The 20,271-nt window shown below is 35.6% G+C and overlaps 2 protein-coding genes across 2 annotated transcripts; one reads left to right on the top strand and one right to left on the bottom strand.

The window, feature by feature from the left end:
• The first annotated feature begins 2,078 nt into the window (after positions 1-2,078).
• Positions 2,079-7,558, top strand: LOC105662716 (uncharacterized). The gene is made up of 4 exons (XM_076541936.1): positions 2,079-2,427; positions 2,587-3,907; positions 4,021-5,098; positions 7,532-7,558. The coding sequence occupies exons 1-4, from the start codon at positions 2,079-2,081 to the stop codon at positions 7,556-7,558; spliced, it is 2,775 nt and encodes a 924-aa protein (XP_076398051.1).
• A 9,683-nt stretch (positions 7,559-17,241) lies between these two features.
• LOC143266334 (uncharacterized) lies at positions 17,242-19,899 on the bottom strand. Its single transcript, XM_076541937.1, has 2 exons — positions 18,673-19,899; positions 17,242-17,369 (listed from the first exon to the last, which is right to left on the bottom strand). The coding sequence occupies exons 1-2, from the start codon at positions 19,288-19,290 to the stop codon at positions 17,271-17,273; spliced, it is 717 nt and encodes a 238-aa protein (XP_076398052.1). The 5' UTR covers positions 19,291-19,899; the 3' UTR covers positions 17,242-17,270.
• Positions 19,900-20,271: the final 372 nt, after the last annotated feature.

Here is a 20,271-nt window from a genome sequence, read left to right as displayed (position 1 = left end):
AATCGTTCCATCGATAATGGCAGCATAATATGCCTAATAATTTAAGTTAGATTGAAAATAATAAGAGTAAGAAGCATAATAATTATCGTTCTATCGATACTAGCAGCATAATATGGCTAATAATTTAAGTTAGATTGAAAACAATAAGAGTATTAAGTATAATAATTATCGTTCTATCGATAAAAGTAGCATAATGCGGCTAACAATTTTAGTTAGGTTGAGAGCAATAAGACGAATAAGTATAATAATTTTCGTTCAATCGAAAATAGCAGCATAATATGGCTAATAGCTTTAATTAGATTCAAAGCTATAAGCGTAATACGTATAATAATTATCGTTCCATCGATAATAACAGCATAATATAGCTAACAAGATAAGTTACATTGGTAGGAGTAAGACTAAAAAGTATAATAATTGTCGTTCTAACAATACTAGCCGCATAATATGGCTAATAATTTAAGTTAGATTGAAAACAATAAGAGTATTAAGTATAATAATTATCGTTCTATCGATAAAAGTATCATAATATGGCGAATAATTTTAGTTAGATTGAAAAGAATAAGAGTTATAAGTATATTAATAATCGTTCCAACGATAATAGCAACATGATGTGGCTAATAATTTAAGTTAGATTGATAGTAATAGGACTAATAAGTATAATAATTATCGTTCTATCGAAAATAGCAGCATAATATGGCTAGTAACTTAAGTCAGACTAAAAACAATAAGATAATAAGTATAATAATTATCGTTCTATCGATACTGGCAGCATAATATGTCTAATAATTTAAGTTAGATTGAAAATAATAAGAGTAACAAGAATAATAATCGTTCTATCGATAATAGCAGCATAATATGGCTAACAATATAAGTTAGATTGGTAGGAATAAGACTAATAAGTATAATAATTGTCGTTCTATCAATACTAGCCGCATAATATGGCTAATAATTGAAGTTAGATTGAAAGCAATAAGAGTATTAAGTATATTAATTATCGTTCTATCGATACTAGCATCATAATATGGCTAATAATTTAAGTTAGATTGAAAATAATTGTTCAAGAAACGGTCAAGGATCGCTCCAGAAATTCCCAGAACGTTTGTGTTTTGTTTTTAAATTTGACGAACGATGTCTCGACGAGCTTCCCTTCCGTTTGTGTACTTCCCGCCTCGTAGGCCTCGTGGAGAGTGGTGCGGAGCGGGAGGGCAGCCGCGAGACATCGTGAAATTTCGAGTAACGCCAAAGTTCTGGAGAGTTCCTGGAAGACCAGTATAAAGGGAGGGGTAATCGCGATCAAGTACTGTACGTAAATAGAAGCGAGCGAGTAATCGTCAACAGTCTTTTTTGTAAACTTGTATTCTTTAAATACATTTAAATCTCTCTTTAAAATACACTCTTTCAGTCTTCCAACCCTTACAAACGAATAACGAGTAGCTTCGTTCGTGCAGACCGGCAAAATTTTCATTTCGGGCAGACAATTTGAATTCGAGATTTCTCTATCGAACAAATTCCCCGAACATTTGGTCCTTCGAGCCGGATGCGAGAAACGAACCCGTTCCTTCGTGCCTTGAGTGGAAGGGACTAGTGTTGTACTGGAGAACTAGTGAGTGCCTTTTCGAAAAGTGGAGTGTGTTTTCCGCTTCTTCGGTTCTGCTAAACTCAATTCGCTCGCGTTGCCTCGCTTCTTTTCTCTTTCGTACTCGTGCTGTGACGTCACTTGTTGTCGTTTCGGTGTCGGCCGACCAGTCAGTGTTTATAAACTCGCGACAGCTGATACTTCTAGAAGTCGATCCAAATTCGGTGACAACTATCGGTGGTTTCAACAGCTGCATCTGAAATTTTTAAAAAATTATACTTAAGTGAGAACTTCAAAAAAAAAAAAAAATCTCATCATGCCGAACACCGCCTCATTCTCCGACCTCCTACGTGAACAGGAAGAACTCGCCGGCTGGATCTAGCGGTTCTGGAGCAACCTTTGCAAACTGGGGAAGGATAAAATAACTCGCGCCGTATTGGAGCAGCGAATGGGTCTCCTTGACCGCTACTGGAGCTCCTTCTTTTCCGGGCATCGAGCTTTGATGCGATGCAAAGAAGCCGCAGCAAGTTCTTATGTACAACAAGATGTTTTTACCACGATAGAGGAGGCCTATTTAAACACGTCGGCAATGATAGCGCAGCAGCTCGCGGATCGAACTCCTTCGCTACGCTCTGAGGTCGAGCAGATTGCAGCGCAGCCACAGCTGCCAAAAATTGATCTTCCGACCTTCTCCGGTGACCCCCTAAAGTGGGAAAGCTTCCGCGACTTATTTAAGAGCCTGGTACATGACGTACCCCACTTATCGGATGTTAAAAAACTCCTCTATCTGAAGTCAAGTTTGACCGGAAGTGCGGCGGAAGTGATTCAAAATACCCCCATTACGGAGGCTGGTTACCGTTGAGCTTGGGAGGATTTAGAGCTACGATACGGAAATTCTCGCTTATTATCATTTTCGCATCATCGTGCTCTCCTCGCCTGCCCACCTGCAAAACAACAATCGGCTTCGGAATTAAAACGACTGCTCGATACATTTCGACAAACGATTCGAGCATATACTACCTTGAAGAAACCAGTCACAGCCTGGGATGAATGGTTCGTCTACCTATTAACCCAAAAATTGGACAAAGTTACTCAACTGGCCTGGGAAACTTCCTTGGTGAATTCTAGGGAGATACCATCATTCTATGAGCTGTCTAAGTTCCTGGAAAACCGCATCCAGGCGTTGGATGCCGCTCAGATGACAGACCCTGCTGCTCAGGCTACTCCCAGCAAAGACGGCAAGTCTAAAATTAAAGGGGGTACCGCCGTTAAGAAGTCTGCATCGACTTTCCACACAACGAAAAATACGGCTTCCCGGAAATGCCCCTCTTGTTCTGGCAATCATGGACTAGGATATTGTACAAGGATTAAAACATTATCTCCGGCCAAACGCAAGGGACGCGCAGAAGAACTGGGTGTTTGCTACAACTGCCTGAACACTGGACACGAGCAGCAGAAGTGTCCTTCCTCGCAGAAATGCTTGGCCTGCAGTCGACGACACCACACTCTGCTGCATGATGCAATGACATCGAGCCCGTCTCCAACAAAGATGGTACAAAAGGCATCAACGTCTGGTGACACCGCTGGCTTATCTTCCGATCAAGGTCCTTCAACTGCAAACGCTCTTGCCCTAACGGTGTCTCGCTCAGTTGCACTGTTAGCTACAGCCCGTGTCAAGTTGGAGGCTCCGTCTGGAGAAATGATGGAAGTCCGAGCTCTTCTGGACACTGGATCGGACTCGTCCTTCGTGACCTCCTGGGTTGCCCAAGCCCTGCGCTTGCCACGGCGGGCGGTACGGGTCGCAATTTCGGGAGTCCAGGAACAGGAAAGTGGAGTTGCAACCCGTGAAGTGAACTTTGTCGTCCGTTCCCGTCATTCCGAAGACTTCCGGCTGTCCGTTCGAGCTCTAGTGCTAAGGAAGCTCACTTCTTTGTTGCCGACACACCAAGTCAAAGGCTCTTCTTGGCCTCACCTTCAAGGCCTTCCTTTGGCAGACCCAGACTTTGGAGTGCCATCTCGTTTGGATCTTATCCTTGGAGCCGATGTGTGCGGGAGCCTTTTTCAGGAGGGAACTCGTGTGGGACCCGAAGGATCGCCTGTCGCTAAACTCACCCCTTTCGGCTGGGTGTTAATGGGGACCACTTCCTTAGACAACTCTTTGGTAACTGGGACAGCTCGTAGCTTTCACACTCAGACGGAGGACTCTGTCACCAAGCTTCTCCAACGGTTCTGGGAAGTGGAGGAGGTGAGGGAGCCAACCCCACTATCAGAGGAAGAGGAGAGGTGCGAGAGGCATTTCCAGGAAACTCATACGCGGGATTCAAACGGTCGGTATATGTTTGCTTACCATTCATCCGAGATCCAGTTGCCACACTTAAACCTTCTAGGTCGACAGCTCTAAAATTAATGTTAAACTGTGAACGTCGGCTTGCGTCAAATGACAGCTTGAAGGAAAGCTATGGCAGCTTTATGAAGGAGTATCTAACCTTGAATCATATGCAGGTTGCATCGGAACCGGATCCCCAGCATCCGGCGTACTATTTACCTCATCACGCTGTTGTAAAGAAGCACGATCCCACTGCGAAGATTCGGGTAGTCTTCAACGCGTCGTTCCGGACCGCTTCAGGATACTCCCTGAATGATTGCTTGGCAACTGGACCCAAAATGCAAACAGACTTATGGCTCATTCTGACTCGCTGGCGTCTATTTCGTATAGCTTTTACTACTGACATTATTAAAATGTTTCGTCAAATAAAGGTACACCAGGCAGATGCGGATTGGCAAAGGATTTTATGGCGTCCGAACCCTGGCGTTTCAGTGCAAGATTACCAATTAACCACAGTCACCTATGGGACCGCCTGTGCCCCCTTTTTGGCATTGAGGGTGCTGGCACAACTGGCTAAGGATGAAGGAGGTCGTTTTCCCCTTGGAGCTCGAGCGATACAACGACATACATATGTCGACGATATTCTAGCCGGAGCGGATGATTTAGAAAATGCATTCGAATTAAAGCGCCAGGTTATATCTATCTTTAGAGCTGGTGGATTCGAACTAAGTAAGTGGGCTTCGAATCTACCGCAGCTTCAGGAAGAGGACAGTACTGAATCCCACCGCTTTCATGAGAAAACAGGAGTTAGCACCTTGGGTGTAATCTGGTGTCCCCGTGACGACACTTTTTCTCTTCGGGTCGCCGGTCCAATGAGCCAATCGGATAAAATCTCAAAAAGATCGATCCTCTCGGAGGTGGCGAGCTTCTTCGATCCACTGGGCTGGACAGCACCTGTGTTAATTTACGCCAAAATATTATTACAAGATCTCTGGCTACTCGGTATCGATTGGGACCAAGACCTACCTGAAGCTATCCAAACCACTTGGTACTCCTTCAGGAACTCCCTTAGCCAGCCCGACGCTCTTTCAATTCCACGCTGGACTCGCTACTTGGGAGATCGCACCGAGAAGGTGGAGTTGCACGGATTCTGCGATGCATCTCAAAGGGCCTACGCTGCAGCCGTCTATCTGCGAGTAATGCATAATTATCGTTCTATCGATAATAGCAGCATGATGTGGCTAATAATTTAAGTTAGATTGATAGTAATAGGACTAATAAGTATAATAATTATCGTTCTATGGAAAATAGCAGCATAATATGGCTAATATCTTAAGTCAGACTGAAAACAATAAGATAATAAGTATAATAATTATCGTTCTATCGATCGTAGCATCATAATATGGCTAATAATTTAAGTTAGATTGAAAATAATAAGAGTAACAAGAATAATAATCGTTCTATCGATAATAGCAGCATAATATGGCTAATAATTTAAGTTAGATTGAAAACAATAAGAGTATTAAGTATAATAATTGTCGTTCTATCGATAAAAGTAGCATAATATGGCTAATAAATTTAGTTAGATTGAAAAGAATAAGAATAATAAGTATAATAATAATCGTCCTATCGATAATAGCAGCACAATATGGCTAACAATATAAGTTAGATTGATAGGAATAAGACTAATACGTATAATTATAATCGTTCTATCGATACTAGCAGCATAATATGGCTAATAATTTAAGTTAGATTGAAAACAATAAGAGTATTAAGTATAATAATTTTCGTTCTATCGATAAAAGCAGCATAATTTGGCGAATCATTTTAGTTAGATTGAAAAGAATAAGAGTAATAAGTATATTAATAATCGCTCCAACGATAATAGCAGCATGATGTGGCTAATAATTTAAGTTAGATTGATAGTAATAGGACTAATAAGTATAATAATTATCGTTCTATCGAAAATAGCAGCATAATATGGCTAATAACTTAAGTTAGATTGAAAACAATAAAAGTATTAAGTATAATAATTTTCGTTCTATCGATACTAGCAGCATAATTTGGCGAATCATTTTAGTTAGATTGAAAAGAATAAGAGTAATAAGTATATTAATAATCGTTCCAACGATAATAGCAGCATGATGTGGCTAATAATTTAAGTTAGATTGATAGTAATAGGACTAATAAGTATAATAATTATCGTTCTATCGAAAATAGCAGCATAATATGGCTGATAACTTAAGTCAGACTGAAAACAATAAGATAATTAATATAATAATTATCGTTCTATCGATACTAGCAGCATAATATGGCTAATAATTTAAGTTAGATTAGAAATAATAGGAGTAACAAGAATAATAATAATCGTTCTATGGATAATAGCAGCATAATATGGCTAATAATTTAAGTTAGATTGAAAACAATAAGAGTATTAAGTATAATAAGTATCGTTCTATCGATTATAGGAGCATAATATGGCTAATAACTTAAATTAGATTGAAAGCAATAAGAGTATTAAGTATAATAATTATCGTTCTATCGATAATAGCAGCATGATGTGGCTAATAATTTAAGTTAGATTGATAGTAATAGGACTAATAAGTATAATAATTATCGTTCTATGGAAAATAGCAGCATAATATGGCTAATATCTTAAGTCAGACTGAAAACAATAAGATAATAAGTATAATAATTATCGTTCTATCGATCGTAGCATCATAATATGGCTAATAATTTAAGTTAGATTGAAAATAATAAGAGTAACAAGAATAATAATCGTTCTATCGATAATAGCAGCATAATATGGCTAATAACTTAAGTTAGATTGAAAACAATAAGAGTATTAAGTATAATAATTATCGTTCTATCGATAAAAGCAGCATAATATGGCGAACCATTTTAGTTAGATTGAAAAGAATAAGAGTAATAAGTATAATAATAATCGTCCTATCGATAACAGCAGCGCAATATGGCTAACAATATAAGTTAGATTGATAGGAATAAGACTAATACGTATAATTATAATCGTTCTATCGATACTAGCAGCATAATATGGCTAATAATTTAAGTTAGATTGAAAACAATAAGAGTATTAAGTATAATAATTATCGTTCTATCGATAAAAGTATCACAATATGGCGAATAATTTTAGTTAGATTGAAAAGAATAAGAATAATAAGTATAATAATAATCGTCCAATCGATAATAGCAGCATGATATGGCTAATAATATAAGTTAGATTGATAGGAATAAGACTAATACGTATGATTATAATCGTTCTATCGATACTAGCAGCATAATATGGCTAATAATTTAAGTTAGATTGAAAGCAATAAGAGTATTAAGTATAATAATTATCGTTCTATCGATACTAGCAGCATACCATGACTAATAGTTTAAGTTACTTTTGAAAAAATAAGAGCAATAAGTATAATAATAATTGTTCTATCGATAATAGCAGCATAATATGGCTAACAATATAAATTAGATTGGTAGGAATAAGACTAATAAGTATAATAATTGTCGTTCTATCGATTATAGCAGCATAATATGGCTAATAACTTAAGTTAGATTGAAAACAATAAGAGTATTAAGTATAATAATTGTCGTTCTATCGATAAATGCAGCATAATTTGGCGAATCATTTTAGTTAGGTTGAAAAGAATAAGAGTAATAAGTATATTAATAATCGTTCCAACGATAATAGCAGCATGATGTGGCTAATAATTTAAGTTAGATTGACAGTAATAGGACTAATAAGTATAATAATTATCGTTCTATCGATAATAGCAGCATAATATGGCTAATAACTTAAGTTAGATTGAAAACAATAAGAGTATTAAGTATAATAATTATCGTTCTATCGATAAAAGCAGCATAATATGGCGAACCATTTTAGTTAGATTGAAAAGAATAAGAGTAATAAGTATATTAATAATCGTTCCATCGATAATAGCAGCATGATGTGGCTAATAATTTAAGTTAGACTGATAGTAATAGGACTAATAAGTATAATAGTTGTCGTTTTATCGAAAATAGCAGCATAATATGGCTAATAACTTAAGTCAGACTGAAAACAATAAGATAATAAGTATAATAATTATGGTTCTATCGATACTAGCAGCATAATATGACTAATAGTTTAAGTTATTTTTGAAATAATAAGAGTTATAAGTCTAATAATAATTGTTCTATCGATAATAGAAGCTTAATATGGCTGACAATATAAGTTAGATTCGTAGGAATAAGACTAATAAGTACAATAATTGTCGTTCTATCGAAAATAGCAGCATAATATGGCTAGTAACTTAAGTCAGATTGAAAACAATAAGATAATAAGTATAATAATTATCGTTCTATCGATACTAGCAGCATAATATGGCTAATAATTTAAGTTAGATTGAAAATAATAAGAGTAACAAGAATAATAATCGTTCTATCGATAATAGCAGCATAATATGGCTAAGAATATAAGTTAGATTGATAGGAATAAGACTAATAAGTATAATAATAACCGTTCTATCGATAATAACAGCATAATATGGCTAATAATTTAAGTTAGATTGAAAACAATAAGAGTATTAAGTATAATAATTATCGTTCTATCGATAAAAGTAGCATAATGCGGCTAACAATTTTAGTTAGATTGAGAGCAACAAGATGAATAAGTATAATAATTATCGTTCAATCGAAAATAGCAGCATAATATGGCTAATAACTTAAGTTAGATTCAAAGCAATAAGCGTAATAGGTATAATAACTATCGTTCTATCGATAATAACAGCATGATATGGCTAACAATATAAGTTAGATTTGTAGGAATAAGACTAATAAGTATAATAATTGTCGTTCTATCAATACTAGCCGCATAATATGGCTAATAATTTAAGTTAGATTGAAAACAATAAGAGTATTAAGTATAATAATTATCGTTCTATCGATAATAGCAGCATGATGTGGCTAATATTTTAAGTTAGATTGATAGTAATAGGACTAATAAGTATAATAATTATCGTTCTATGGAAAGTAGCAGCATAATATGGCTAATATCGTAAGTCAGACTGAAAACAATAAGATAATAAGTATAATAATTATCGTTCTATCGATCGTAGCATCATAATATGGCCAATAATTTAAGTTAGATTCAAAATAATAAGAGTAACAAGAATAATAATCGTTCTATCGATAATAGCAGCATAATATGGCTAATAATTTAAGTTAGATTGAAAACAATAAGAGTATTAAGTATAATAATTATCGTTCTATCGATAAAAGTAGCATAATATGGCTAATAAATTTAGTTAGATTGAAAAGAATAAGAATAATAAGTATAATAATAATCGTCCTATCGATAATAGCAGCGCAATATGGCTAACAATATAAGTTAGATTGATAGGAATAAGACTAATACGTATAATTATAATCGTTCTATCGATACTAGCAGCATAATATGGCTAATAATTTAAGTTAGATTGAAAACAATAAGAGTATTAAGTATAATAATTATCGTTCTATCGATAAAAGTATCACAATATGGCGAATAATTTTAGTTAGATTGAAAAGAATAAGAATAATAAGTATAATAATAATCGTCCAATCGATAATAGCAGCATGATATGGCTAATAATATAAGTTAGATTGATAGGAATAAGACTAATACGTATGATTATAATCGTTCTATCGATACTAGCAGCATAATATGGCTAATAATTTAAGTTAGATTGAAAGCAATAAGAGTATTAAGTATAATAATTATCGTTCTATCGATACTAGCAGCATACCATGACTAATAGTTTAAGTTACTTTTGAAAAAATAAGAGCAATAAGTATAATATTAATTGTTCTATCGATAATAGCAGCATAATATGGCTAACAATATAAATTAGATTGGTAGGAATAAGACTAATAAGTATAATAATTGTCGTTCTATCGATTATAGCAGCATAATATGGCTAATAATTTAAGTTAGATTAGAAATAATAGGAGTAACAAGAATAATAATAATCGTTCTATGGATAATAGCAGCATAATATGGCTAATAATTTAAGTTAGATTGAAAACAATAAGAGTATTAAGTATAATAATTATCGTTCTATCGATTATAGCAGCATAATATGGCTAATAACTTAAATTAGATTGAAAGCAATAAGAGTATTAAGTATAATAATTATCGTTCTATCGATAATAGCAGCATGATGTGGCTAATAATTTAAGTTAGATTGATAGTAATAGGACTAATAAGTATAATAATTATCGTTCTATGGAAAATAGCAGCATAATATGGCTAATATCTTAAGTCAGACTGAAAACAATAAGATAATAAGTATAATAATTATCGTTCTATCGATCGTAGCATCATAATATGGCTAATAATTTAAGTTAGATTGAAAATAATAAGAGTAACAAGAATAATAATCGTTCTATCGATAATAGCAGCATAATATGGCTAATAACTTAAGTTAGATTGAAAACAATAAGAGTATTAAGTATAATAATTATCGTTCTATCGATAAAAGCAGCATAATATGGCGAACCATTTTAGTTAGATTGAAAAGAATAAGAGTAATAAGTATATTAATAATCGTTCCATCGATAATAGCAGCATGATGTGGCTAATAATTTAAGTTAGACTGATAGTAATAGGACTAATAAGTATAATAATTGTCGTTCTATCGAAAATAGCAGCATAATATGGCTAGTAACTTAAGTCAGATTGAAAACAATAAGATAATAAGTATAATAATTATCGTTCTATCGATACTAGCAGCATAATATGGCTAATAATTTAAGTTAGATTGAAAATAATAAGAGTAACAAGAATAATAATCGTTCTATCGATAATAGCAGCATAATATGGCTAAGAATATAAGTTAGATTGATAGGAATAAGACTAATAAGTATAATAATAATCGTTCTATCGATAATAGCAGCATAATATGGCTAATAATTTAAGTTAGATTGAAAACAATAAGAGTATTAAGTATAATAATTATCGTTCTATCGATAAAAGTAGCATAATGCGGCTAACAATTTTAGTTAGATTGAGAGCAACAAGATGAATAAGTATAATAATTATCGTTCAATCGAAAATAGCAGCATAATATGGCTAATAACTTAAGTTAGATTCAAAGCAATAAGCGTAATAGGTATAATAACTATCGTTCTATCGATAATAACAGCATGATATGGCTAACAATATAAGTTAGATTGGTAGGAATAAGACTAATAAGTATAATAATTGTCGTTCTATCAATACTAGCCGCATAATATGGCTAATAATTTAAGTTAGATTGAAAACAATAAGAGTATTAAGTATAATAATTATCGTTCTATCGATAATAGCAGCATGATGTGGCTAATATTTTAAGTTAGATTGATAGTAATAGGACTAATAAGTATAATAATTATCGTTCTATGGAAAATTGCAGCATAATATGGCTAATATCTTAAGTCAGACTGAAAACAATAAGATAATAATTATAATAATTATCGTTCTATCGATCGTAGCATCATAATATGGCTAATAATTTAAGTTAGATTGAAAATAATAAGAGTAATAAGTATATTAATAATCGTTCCATCGATAATAGCAGCATGATGTGGCTAATAATTTAAGTTAGACTGATAGTAATAGGACTAATAAGTATAATAGTTGTCGTTTTATCGAAAATAGCAGCATAATATGGCTAATAACTTAAGTCAGACTGAAAACAATAAGATAATAAGTATAATAATTATGGTTCTATCGATACTAGCAGCATAATATGACTAATAGTTTAAGTTATTTTTGAAATAATAAGAGTTATAAGTCTAATAATAATTGTTCTATCGATAATAGAAGCTTAATATGGCTGACAATATAAGTTAGATTCGTACGAATAAGACTAATAAGTATAATAATTGTCGTTCTATCGAAAATAGCAGCATAATATGGCTAGTAACTTAAGTCAGATTGAAAACAATAAGATAATAAGTATAATAATTATCGTTCTATCGATACTAGCAGCATAATATGGCTAATAATTTAAGTTAGGTTGAAAATAATAAGAGTAACAAGAATAATAATCGTTCTATCGATAATAGCAGCATAATATGGCTAAGAATATAAGTTAGATTGATAGGAATAAGACTAATAAGTATAATAATAATCGTTCTATCGATAATAGCAGCATAATATGGCTAATAATTTAAGTTAGATTGAAAACAATAAGAGTATTAAGTATAATAATTATCGTTCTATCGATAAAAGTAGCATAATGCGGCTAACAATTTTAGTTAGATTGAGAGCAACAAGATGAATAAGTATAATAATTATCGTTCAATCGAAAATAGCAGCATAATATGGCTAATAACTTAAGTTAGATTCAAAGCAATAAGCGTAATAGGTATAATAACTATCGTTCTATCGATAATAACAGCATGATATGGCTAACAATATAAGTTAGATTGGTAGGAATAAGACTAATAAGTATAATAATTGTCGTTCTATCAATACTAGCCGCATAATATGGCTAATAATTTAAGTTAGATTGAAAACAATAAGAGTATTAAGTATAATAATTATCGTTCTATCGATAATAGCAGCATGATGTGGCTAATATTTTAAGTTAGATTGATAGTAATAGGACTAATAAGTATAATAATTATCGTTCTATGGAAAATAGCAGCATAATATGGCTAATATCTTAAGTCAGACTGAAAACAATAAGATAATAATTATAATAATTATCGTTCTATCGATCGTAGCATCATAATATGGCTAATAATTTAAGTTAGATTGAAAATAATAAGAGTAATAAGTATATTAATAATCGTTCCATCGATAATAGCAGCATAATATGGCTAATAACTTAAGTTAGATTGAAAACAATAAGAGTATTAAGTATAATAATTATCGTTCTATCGATTATAGCAGCATAATATGGCTAATAACTTAAATTAGATTGAAAGCAATAAGAGTATTAAGTATAATAATTATCGTTCTATCGATAATAGCAGCATGATGTGGCTAATAATTTAAGTTAGATTGATAGTAATAGGACTAATAAGTATAATAATTATCGTTCTATGGAAAATAGCAGCATAATATGGCTAATATCTTAAGTCAGACTGAAAACAATAAGATAATAAGTATAATAATTATCGTTCTATCGATCGTAGCATCATAATATGGCTAATAATTTAAGTTAGATTGAAAATAATAAGAGTAACAAGAATAATAATCGTTCTATCGATAATAGCAGCATAATATGGCTAATAACTTAAGTTAGATTGAAAACAATAAGAGTATTAAGTATAATAATTATCGTTCTATCGATTATAGCAGCATAATATGGCTAATAACTTAAATTAGATTGAAAGCAATAAGAGTATTAAGTATAATAATTATCGTTCTATCGATAATAGCAGCATGATGTGGCTAATAATTTAAGTTAGATTGATAGTAATAGGACTAATAAGTATAATAATTATCGTTCTATGGAAAATAGCAGCATAATATGGCTAATATCTTAAGTCAGACTGAAAACAATAAGATAATAAGTATAATAATTATCGTTCTATCGATCGTAGCATCATAATATGGCTAATAATTTAAGTTAGATTGAAAATAATAAGAGTAACAAGAATAATAATCGTTCTATCGATAATAGCAGCATAATATGGCTAATAACTTAAGTTAGATTGAAAACAATAAGAGTATTAAGTATAATAATTATCGTTCTATCGATTATAGCAGCATAATATGGCTAATAACTTAAATTAGATTGAAAGCAATAAGAGTATTAAGTATAATAATTATCGTTCTATCGATAATAGCAGCATGATGTGGCTAATAATTTAAGTTAGATTGATAGTAATAGGACTAATAAGTATAATAATTATCGCTCTATGGAAAATAGCAGCATAATATGGCTAATATCTTAAGTCAGACTGAAAACAATAAGATAATAAGTATAATAATTATCGTTCTATCGATCGTAGCATCATAATGTGGCTAATAATTTAAGTTAGATTGAAAATAATAAGAGTAACAAGAATAATAATCGTTCTATCGATAATAGCAGCATAATATGGCTAATAATTTAAGTTAGATTGAAAACAATAAGAGTATTAAGTATAATAATTATCGTTCTATCGATACTAGCAGTATACCATGACTAATAGTTTAAGTTATTTTTGAAAAAATTAGAGCAATAAGTATAATAATAATTGTTCTATCGATAATAGCAGCATAATATGGCTAACAATATAAGTTAGATTTGTAGGAATAAGACTAATAAGTATAATAATTGTCGTTCTATCGATTATAGCAGCATAATATGGCTAATAACTTAAGTTAGATTGAAAACAATAAGAGTATTAAGTATAATAATTGTCGTTCTATCGATAAATGCAGCATAATTTGGCGAATCATTTTAGTTAGGTTGAAAAGAATAAGAGTAATAAGTATATTAATAATCGTTCCAACGATAATAGCAGCATGATGTGGCTAATAATTTAAGTTAGATTGACAGTAATAGGACTAATAAGTATAATAATTATCGTTCTATGGAAAATAGCAGCATAATATGGCTAATATCTTAAGTCAGACTGAAAACAATAAGATAATAAGTATAATAATTATCGTTCTATCGATCGTAGCATCATAATATGGCTAATAATTTAAGTTAGATTGAAAATAATAAGAGTAACAAGAATAATAATCGTTCTATCGATAATAGCAGCATAATATGGCTAATAACTTAAGTTAGATTGAAAACAATAAGAGTATTAAGTATAATAATTATCGTTCTATCGATAAAAGCAGCATAATATGGCGAACCATTTTAGTTAGATTGAAAAGAATAAGAGTAATAAGTATATTAATAATCGTTCCATCGATAATAGCAGCATGATGTGGCTAATAATTTAAGTTAGACTGATAGTAATAGGACTAATAAGTATAATAGTTGTCGTTTTATCGAAAATAGCAGCATAATATGGCTAATAACTTAAGTCAGACTGAAAACAATAAGATAATAAGTATAATAATTATGGTTCTATCGATACTAGCAGCATAATATGACGAATAGTTTAAGTTATTTTTGAAATAATAAGAGTTATAAGTCTAATAATAATTGTTCTATCGATAATAGAAGCTTAATATGGCTGACAATATAAGTTAGATTCGTAGGAATAAGACTAATAAGTATAATAATTGTCGTTCTATCGAAAATAGCAGCATAATATGGCTAGTAACTTAAGTCAGATTGAAAACAATAAGATAATAAGTATAATAATTATCGTTCTATCGATACTAGCAGCATAATATGGCTAATAATTTAAGTTAGATTGAAAATAATAAGAGTAACAAGAATAATAATCGTTCTATCGATAATAGCAGCATAATATGGCTAAGAATATAAGTTAGATTGATAGGAATAAGACTAATAAGTATAATAATAATCGTTCTATCGATAATAGCAGCATAATATGGCTAATAATTTAAGTTAGATTGAAAACAATAAGAGTATTAAGTATAATAATTATCGTTCTATCGATAAAAGTAGGCATAATGCGGCTAACAATTTTAGTTAGATTGAGAGCAACAAGATGAATAAGTATAATAATTATCGTTCAATCGAAAATAGCAGCATAATATGGCCAATAACTTAAGTTAGATTCAAAGCAATAAGCGTAATAGGTATAATAACTATCGTTCTATCGATAATAACAGCATAATATGGCTAACAATATAAGTTAGATTGGTAGGAATAAGACTAATAAGTATAATAATTGTCGTTCTATCAATACTAGCCGCATAATATGGCTAATAACTTAAGTTAGATTGAAAACAATAAGAGTATTAAGTATAATAATTATCTTTCTATCGATAATAGCAGCATGATGTGGCTAATATTTTAAGTTAGATTGATAGTAATATTACTAATAAGTATAATAATTATCGTTCTATGGAAAATAGCAGCATAATATGGCTAATATCTTAAGTCAGACTGAAAACAATAAGATAATAAGTATAATAATTATCGTTCTATCGATCGTAGCATCATAATATGGCTAATAATTTAAGTTAGATTGAAAATAATAAGAGTAACAAGAATAATAATCGTTCTATCGATAATAGCAGCATAATATGGCTAATAATTTAAGTTAGATTGAAAACAATAAGAGTATTAAGTATAATAATTATCGTTCTATCGATAAAAGTAGCATAATATGGCTAATAAATTAAGTTAGATTGAAAAGAATAAGAATAATAAGTATAATAATAATCGTCCTATCGATAATAGCAGCGCAATATGGCTAACAATATAAGTTAGATTGATAGGAATAAGACTAATACGTATAATTATAATCGTTCTATCGATACTAGCAGCATAATATGGCTAATAATTTAAGTTAGATTGAAAACAATAAGAGTATTAAGTATAATAATTATCGTTCTATCGATAAAAGTATCACAATATGGCGAATAATTTTAGTTAGATTGAAAAGAATAAGAATAATAAGTATAATAATAATCGTCCAATCGATAATAGCAGCATGATGTGGCTAATAATTTAAGTTAGATTGATAGTAATAGGACTAATAAGTATAATAATTATCGTTCTATGGAAAATAGCAGCATAATATGGCTAATATCTTAAGTCAGACTGAAAACAATAAGATAATAAGTGTAATAATTATCGTTCTATCGATCGTAGCATCATAATATGGCTAATAATTTAAGTTAGATTGAAAATAATAAGAGTAACAAGAATAATAATCGTTCTATCGATAATAGCAGCATAATATGGCTAATAATTTAAGTTAGATTGAAAACAATAAGAGTATTAAGTATAATAATTATCGTTCTATCGATACTAGCAGCATACCATGACTAATAGTTTAAGTTATTTTTGAACAAATAAGAGCAATAAGTATAATAATAATTGTTCTATCGATAATAGCAGCATAGTATGGCTAACAATATAAGTTAGATTTGTAGGAATAAGACTAATAAGTATAATAATTGTCGTTCCATCGATTATAGCAGCATAATATGGCTAATAACTTAAGTTAGATTGAAAACAATAAGAGTATTAAGTATAATAATTGTTGTTCTATCGATAAAAGCAGCATAATTTAGCGAATCATTTTAGTTAGGTTGAAAAGAATAAGAGTAATAAGTATATTGTAACGTAGCAGTTTCCTCCACCCGCGTTGCTAGGCAGCGCGGTGGAGTACGCGGCTCACGGGCCCCCTTGTGCCGGACGCTTCAGCGCGCCAGGGTTGACGCGAGGGGGCCGATCGCGGAAGGAAGGGGACTGGTCGCGGGTTGAGAAAGAACACGGTGTTTCGCTCTTAACTATCCTTGTTTATTAATTATGTATTCCCCGACGAGCTGGGGCCCTGGTCCGCCGGTGGCGTTGCGGGCGGCGGAGTTGCCGGTGGAGGCGCCGTGGCCTCCGCAGTCTTCGGTTTCTACAATTATAATCGGTTCGTGTTAGTCGGTCGGTGCTACAGAATAGCGGCGGTGGCGGCGCGGGTCTTACATGCTACGCGGCTATAATACAATCTTTTTCGGTACGCTTATACAATAGAGTCTTACATACTATCCTTACATACTACGCTATCCCTATTCTTACACTCTATCTTACAAACTATACTCGGCGGCGCTCGCGGTCCGGTCGGTCGGTCGGTCGGTCGGTCGAGGGGAACGCCTCGCGGAGTACGGGTCGGTTGCGGCACGCGTTCGCGGGTCGGTCGGAGGAACTTCTCGCGGCGTTCGCGGTTCGGACGGAGAGAACAGCGCGCGGAGTTCGCGGTACAGTCGGTCGGTCGAACGCGTTTGCGGGTTTCGCGGTCCTTATATCTGCGGTTCGCCGCGATTGAGAGGAGGAAGGAGGGAGAGTAAAGTACACGGGGTAAGTGGCCAGTTCTGGCCTTGCCTTTCTCTTATTAAGACCGAGAGTGTTCCTGTTACTGGCTCTTGCCTCCACGGTCTGGCAGGCGTCACGCTGTGGGTTACCCTCCAACGTAACGACTACCCCCGGCTTGCCTTCCTCGAGGGCTATCCACGAGGCCGGACAAGGCGGTTGACCGTTGGCGCGGCCAGCCTCGGCGCGTGGGCAACCCTCCACGCCGATGCAGGCCTCCAGTCCTCTCGGCCCGAGGCTACCATCGGACCAGGAAGACCTTACTGCCGGGGAGGACCTCTGAGAGCGTCCCTGGAGTTGGCTCTACCCTCCACGATCTGGCAGGCGTCACGCTGTGGGCTATCTCCCCAACGTAACGACTACCCACGGCTTACCTTCCCCGAGGGCTACCCACGGGGTCGGACAAGTCGGTTGACCGTTGGCGCGGCCAGTCTCGGCGCACGGGTTACCCTCCACGCCGATACTGGCCTCCAGTCCTCCCAGTCCGGGGCTATCGTCGGACCAGGAAGACCTTATTGCCTTGGAGAGGATCTCCGAAGAGATCCTTTCGGGGCCGAAGCCCCGGGCCAACTCAATCGATCACGCGATCGATCGCTATCTAAGTAGTATCGGGTCGCGGTGGGTGGTCTCGGTGGGGGGTCCCCACCTCGCGGTGCGCGGCTGACGGTGCGCGGTTGACGGAGCGCGGCTGACGGAACGGCTCGTGACGTATTCGTCACACCCCCCTCCTCCTCCGGGGAGACCAAGGTAAAGGACCTTGGTCGACAAATAACTTACAACTAAATAACAAAAGATCTCGCATACCTTAGAACTAAATATTTACAATACGAAAAATTCTCGGAATATACCTCAGGAGCCTGCCGGAACTCGAGTATTTTTCCGGTCGGGTCCATTAAGATAGTCCAACGGCGCTCATTGGACATCTTGCGGTGGCGTCGGAGGCCCAGGGGCAGTTGGTGGACGTTTCCGTCCGGCAACGTGACCTCCACCGTAGGTCTTCGGCCGGGTGCATCTGGTGCCCTGATGATTGGTGCAGCGGTGGGCGGTCGTGCTGGTTCCGGTGCCTCGGGTGCCATGAGGCACGGGAGAGACGGCGGCGGTGGGGCCGGTCCAGGCTGCAGAGCGGCTATGGTGGCCGGTGTCCTGGTGGACGGTGGCTTTGGCTCCCTATCTCCGGGGGCGATGGGCGCTCGTGTCCTCCTTGCGGGGATGTACTCCCCTGCCGGTGGCTTCGCCTTTGGCGTCGGAATTCGCCTTGGTGCTGTACGCTTCCTTTTGCTCGGCTCCATGTTTCGCCGTCGACTGCGCTCGATGTGCCGTGAATCCTGGCGAATCTGCCGTCGTTCCTCTGGCGTCAGTGAGCAGGGGTCTTCGCGGAATTTCTCGCGGGTGCGAGTTCGCGCGATCGCTGCGTCGATCTCCCGCCGCACCGCCGAGAAGTCCCATGTTCCGCTGTTGTCTGCCATCCTGTGCTTGTCTGCTCGCTTGTGTCCGTTGTCTTGTCTTCGGCTCGATGTTGACTGATGATCCTGGCGTTGGGCTGCCAGGCTTTATATCCTGTCCTGGGTCTTGGGGGGGGATCCCCACCCCTTCCACAGGCTTCAGGTCTCGTATATGTATATGAGTTACCCTCTTTCCCCTCAAGTTCTTGAGGTCGTAGATTACTGGAGAGACTTTGCGTATGACTTCGAAGGGTCCCTCGTATTTTTCTACGAGTTTGGCGTTGCGCGCCTCCGCCTTATTCGAGAGGACGTGCGTCCGCTTCCAAACTTGCTCGCCGATCCGTGGTTGCCAATCGCGACGTCGGAGGTTGTAGTATTTCTGCTGTCTTTGGAATTCTTGCGCGAGTCGAACTCTTGCCAATTCGTATGTCTCCTTCAGCTGGGTGAGTCGTCGCTCCCATGTCCCTGCGACTGGCCGGCGGTTTTCTTGTTGGAGGGTGCCTGGTGGAGTGAACTCTCGTCCGGTGTTCAGGAAAGCTGGCGTATGTCCTGTCGCTTCGTGGCGGGCGGTGTTATACGCAAACGCGAGTTCTGGCAATCGCTGGTCCCAGTTCCGTTGTGTCCGGCCGACGAACTGACCAATCATAATTTTTATGACTCGATTGGCTCGTTCAACTGGATTGCATTGCGGTGCATACGGCGGAGTACGGCGGTGCTGGATCGCGCTTTCCTTGAGCGCGCGGGTAAACTCGTGGCTGACGAACTGGCGGCCGTTGTCCGTGACGATTGTTCGTGGGCATCCGTGTCGTAAAATGACCAATTCATTAAGGGCCTTCACAATGGCGTTTGCGGTGGCTTTCTTCAGTGGACGAAGTTCGATCCACTTCGTAAACCGATCTTGGAAAACCAGTAGCGTTGTGTTCCCATTGGTTGACCGTGGAAGTGGTCCTACGAGGTCGGCGGAGACCATCTCCCATGGTTGCTGGACATTGGTCGGTTGCATTC

The sequence above is a fragment of the Megachile rotundata genome, unplaced genomic scaffold, assembly GCF_050947335.1.
Source record: "Megachile rotundata isolate GNS110a unplaced genomic scaffold, iyMegRotu1 scaffold0252, whole genome shotgun sequence".
Classification (NCBI taxonomy): Eukaryota; Metazoa; Arthropoda; class Insecta; order Hymenoptera; family Megachilidae; genus Megachile; species Megachile rotundata.
This window is presented reverse-complemented; position numbering and strand designations above follow the sequence as displayed.